Here is a 2,457-nt window from a genome sequence, read left to right on the forward strand (position 1 = left end):
ATACCTCCCACAGGGGTCCCGGTTCCCCCATTCTGGCCCTTCTACTTGGCCTCCTCACCCTTTGCTGTCTTAACCCTGCCCAGACGGTGATCCCGTAGGTCTAAGTGGTACCCTTTTCACATGAACCATTTGGGGCAGATTCTGTTTTCTGCCAGGCCTCTGACTGATCCAAATGATGACCAGCTTCAGCAAACTGAAAATGGGTTGGATTCTAAACCAGTGGATTCGCTGGCTCACAGCAGTGGCACCTGGATTCGTTCCCGGAGGCTGCCAGGTGGAAAGATTACCCGGTGCCCACATGCCTGGGCCTTCATAGACAGCTGTTTTATCTCAGGAAAAATGTCAGGCCGAGTGAGCCTGTCCACTGTTGCAGAGGTTTACATTCAATTTTACTCACCAAAGACATTAATAATGCACGTGGGCAATGGGGGATACGACTTAAAATTCTTTAAAATGATTTTTAAAACTTTTGTTTGTTTTTAAATAACTTGACAAAAGGGTGAAAAGACTGTATAACAGGATAGCGAGATCAGAGTCCAGGCTTCATTCCGCTGGCAGAACTGTCCCGGGACCTTGCGGGGAGCGAGACATGAACATAGTTACAGGAGGAAACCTGGGGGGACCTGGCAAGGAGGGGGAGCCAGAGTCTTTCATATTTATACTATATATATATATATATATTACATCCAAGTATGCCAGTCATTTGTACCATTTCCCAGGAAGGCGGGGATGCTCGCCGGAGCAGGGAGGCAGCTGGGGTGCAGGCTGGGGCTGGGCTCACAGAAGCTGCAGGAGCTTCAGGGACTGCAGGAGGGCCCCGGGCTCCGCAGACGCCAGGTACTGGCAGCAAAGCCAGTCCTCCAGCTCCACGCCCCGCCTGCGGTCCACCGCCTTCTCGGCGAACTTCATCATCACCAGCGCCCGCTTCACGTCGATCCAGTTGTGCAGGGTGGCGCACAGCGCCTCCTCCGAGGTGCCCGGCTGCTCCACGAGCTCGCGCCGGGGCCCCCAGAGCAGGCACTGCAGCACGCGCTTGGCCTCGCCGATGCGCACGCGTTTGATGGGGTCGGCCTCGAGCAGCAGGTGCGCCAGCTGCTGCAGGCCCGGCGAGTAGAGCGAGCGCGCGGGCAGCGGCGGCAGGTCCTCGGGCCGGTAGTCGCGCTCCCGCAGCCGCGCGCGCACCTCGAACGGGTTGGGCTGGTGCAGCAGCTCGTAGATGAGGATGCCGGTCTGGAACTCATCGAACTTGCGGTACTGGGAGGCGGACACGATCTCGGGGGCCAGGCGGGCCTGGCTCTTCTGCTGCTGCGGGTTGGGGGCGCCGCCCGGCTTCTGCTTGGCCTTCAGGAAGTTGCTGATGATGAGCCTGGGCAGCTGCTTCTCGGCGGGAGCACCGGCGGCGGCCGAGGACGCGGCAGCGGCCGGGGCGGCCTGCGGGGCACAGTGCACCAGCAGCAGGTTCTCCAGGCACAGGTCGCGGTGGATAACCCCATGTTCCTTGAGGTGCTCCAGCCCGTTGCAGAGCTGCAGGAGCAGGAAGCACACGCGCCGCTCGTAGGCCTCGGGCTCGGCCTGGTGGCTGGCCGCCGAGTCCCGCACGAAGTCGGAGGCCGTCTGGTGGGGCACCTCCCGGGTGATGACCACCACGCAGTCCTGCTCCGGGGCAGGCGGCTGCGCGGGCGGGGCGCACGCGGGGTCCTTGGGCGCCTCGGGGGAGGTGAGCATGCTGGAGGGCACCGAGGCCACGAAGTGGCCGCAGTCCTGCTGGATATTGAAGTGCACGGGCACCGAGGGGCAGCCGTAGGAGGCCGTTTTGGGCTCAGGGGTCTTGCAGATCTGTGAGGGGAACGGAGACGTGAGCGCAAGAGCAGGAATCTGGGGTTCGGTCCCACACATGGCGGGGACAGTTGAGTCTCCCTGAGTAAGACCGGTCCACTTAACTCCCCACCCTACACAAAACCCAACTCAAAGTCATCACACCCAATTAAAGGTAAAAGCTAAAATACACCCATTTTAGAGGAAAACACAGGAGGGAATCTTTGAGCCCTTGAGTTGGGCAAACACTTCTTGGCTACCACATCCAAAGCCCTGAATTTAAGTTGAAAAAGTCCCTAGACTTTAGGCGGCACCTGTGGCTCAAGGAGTAGGGCGCCAGCCCCATATACCAGAGGGTCGCCTGTTCAAACCCGCCTCCAAGCAAAAAAAGTTCCCAGACTTAACTTAAAAATTCAAAACGTTTGTGCTTCTCAGGACACCAATAAGAAAATGGGAAGACAAATAACAGACGGACTGGGAAGAAATATTTGCCGGACATATACCTGTGAAATGATCTAGAATTTACCAAAAAACTCTTGCAATTCAGTAATACCAAGAGAAAGAGCCCAATCAAAAAATAGGCAAAACAGGGCGGTGCCTGTGGCTCAAAGGAGTAGGTCACCATCCCCATATGCCCAAGGT

General features: G+C 57.7%; 1 protein-coding gene across 1 annotated transcript in view; it reads right to left on the bottom strand.

Moving 5' to 3' along the window:
* Positions 1-700: 700 nt before the first annotated feature.
* PRAG1 (PEAK1 related, kinase-activating pseudokinase 1) overlaps positions 701-2,457 on the bottom strand; it is a 52,736-nt gene continuing 50,979 nt past the window's right edge. Inside the window, 1 exon segment of the mRNA XM_023517788.1 lies at positions 701-1,836. Within this exon segment, the coding sequence (XP_023373556.1) occupies positions 778-1,836 (1,059 nt within the window). The 3' untranslated portion in view covers positions 701-777.

The sequence above is a fragment of the Otolemur garnettii genome, unplaced genomic scaffold (genome assembly GCF_000181295.1).
Source record: "Otolemur garnettii isolate 467f Iridium unplaced genomic scaffold, OtoGar3 scaffold00121, whole genome shotgun sequence".
In the NCBI taxonomy this organism is placed as follows: Eukaryota; Metazoa; Chordata; class Mammalia; order Primates; family Galagidae; genus Otolemur; species Otolemur garnettii.